This window comes from Sinocyclocheilus rhinocerous, unplaced genomic scaffold (genome assembly GCF_001515625.1).
Source record: "Sinocyclocheilus rhinocerous isolate Xijiao unplaced genomic scaffold, SAMN03320098_v1.1 C36600449, whole genome shotgun sequence".
Taxonomy (NCBI): Eukaryota; Metazoa; Chordata; class Actinopteri; order Cypriniformes; family Cyprinidae; genus Sinocyclocheilus; species Sinocyclocheilus rhinocerous.
The window spans coordinates 1-1,361 of NW_015783706.1; the positions used below are offsets into that span (position 1 = coordinate 1).

The 1,361-nt window shown below is 40.7% G+C and overlaps 1 protein-coding gene across 1 annotated transcript; it reads right to left on the reverse strand.

Annotated features, from left to right (window-relative positions):
• Window positions 1–232: 232 nt before the first annotated feature.
• Window positions 233–994, reverse strand: LOC107736268 (serine/threonine-protein kinase 32B-like). The gene is made up of 2 exons (XM_016547725.1): window positions 849–994; window positions 233–410 (listed from the first exon to the last, which is right to left on the reverse strand). The coding sequence occupies exons 1-2, from the start codon at window positions 965–967 to the stop codon at window positions 233–235; spliced, it is 297 nt and encodes a 98-aa protein (XP_016403211.1). The 5' UTR covers window positions 968–994.
• Window positions 995–1,361: the final 367 nt, after the last annotated feature.

Consider the following 1,361-nt stretch of genomic DNA (forward strand, 5'->3'; position numbering starts at 1 on the left):
ACTTTGTCCAGATTGGGGAAATTGTAATGTTTAATAATTTTTTATCATGTAAATAATTTTTTTTTTTAAGTATAGATTTTTGTTTGTATATGCTGTCAATTATATTTTTAGAAAGAAAATCGGAAACTACAAAAATCGGTATCGGCAGGTCACACTTACAAAAAAATTGGAAATCAGAATCGGCCCAGAAAATTGCAATCGGTGCATCTCTAATGTGTGTGGAGTGTGTTTCTCACCGGTGGATGATGTGCGAGCGCTGCAGATAATCGAGCGCTAACACAAGCTCACAGACGTACAGCTTGACCGTTTGCTCGTTAAAGCCAACCTTCTTCTGCAGATGGAAGCATAAATCACCACCCAACAGCAGATCCACCACCATGAACAGATCCTCCTCGTCCTGAAACGAAAACCTGCAGACAGGAGCGAGTCTGCCTCAACCCTGCTGCTGCTTGATTACTTATTTCTATAGCGCTTTATACAGTAGAGATTGTTTCAAGTCAGCTTGATGCAAACTTCAGAGTCAGCTATCACTAGTGCTGTAAGCTGAGTCTGTTTGTGACTTTATCACTCAGATTACTGTTTTTCACTGGAAATTATATGGTAATGCATAGTTTTTAAATTGCAAAAAGCATAAATGTGATGATATTTTACATTAAAATGACATACAATGCAATGTTAAACCATTTCGTTTTTGATCACATATACACCATATAAGGTAACAGTTAACTAGTTGGTACTGTAGCGTTTCTACAGTAACAATGACAAAGCGTTTGAGAGTGTTGTGTGAACTATGACCATCTCAGCATGCAGCAGGTGAAGGCGATGGAGAGGACAGGTGAGTGGCTCACCACAGGTTGACGAGGAACGGATGTTGGAGATGTTGCATGACCTGCAGCTCTCTCAGGACGTTTCTGACTTCATCTCTTTCAATGCATTTCTGCTTGTTCATGTATTTCATGGCGTACATCTTCCTGGAGTCTCTCTTCTGCACGATACACACCTGCAGACCATCGTTAGTTTGATTAATCATAGCACCCAGAGACGGGCTTCTGTCAGTCATACATCACTAAACTCACACACATGATGCATTTAACATGCATGACACACGGAGACTGAGGCTTCTGTTTGTTGGCAAAGATGAATTCAAACATGCAGAAATGAGAGATACTGACATGAGCTTCATTTTCTTCCACTAAAAATATCTCAAAATAATACACCAGCCTTCAGCTTTCCAGACACAGAAAGAGAAGAGAGCGCTAATGCATTACAGCCTCCAGCAGAAACAACTCCATCAGAAACAGACGAGAGATAGAGCTCAGTTCACTCATTCATCCCTCACTTCACTCGCACACACTCACACA

Bases quoted from the DNA above. Each gene is read 5' to 3' on its own strand.
- LOC107736268 (XM_016547725.1), bottom strand. From the start codon at position 967: ATGTACGCCATGAAATACATGAACAAGCAGAAATGCATTGAAAGAGAT. The intron at 411-848 runs GTGAGCCACTCA...TCCTGTCTGCAG, and splicing joins CCGTTCCTCGTCAACCTGTG to GTTTTCGTTTCAGGACGAGG.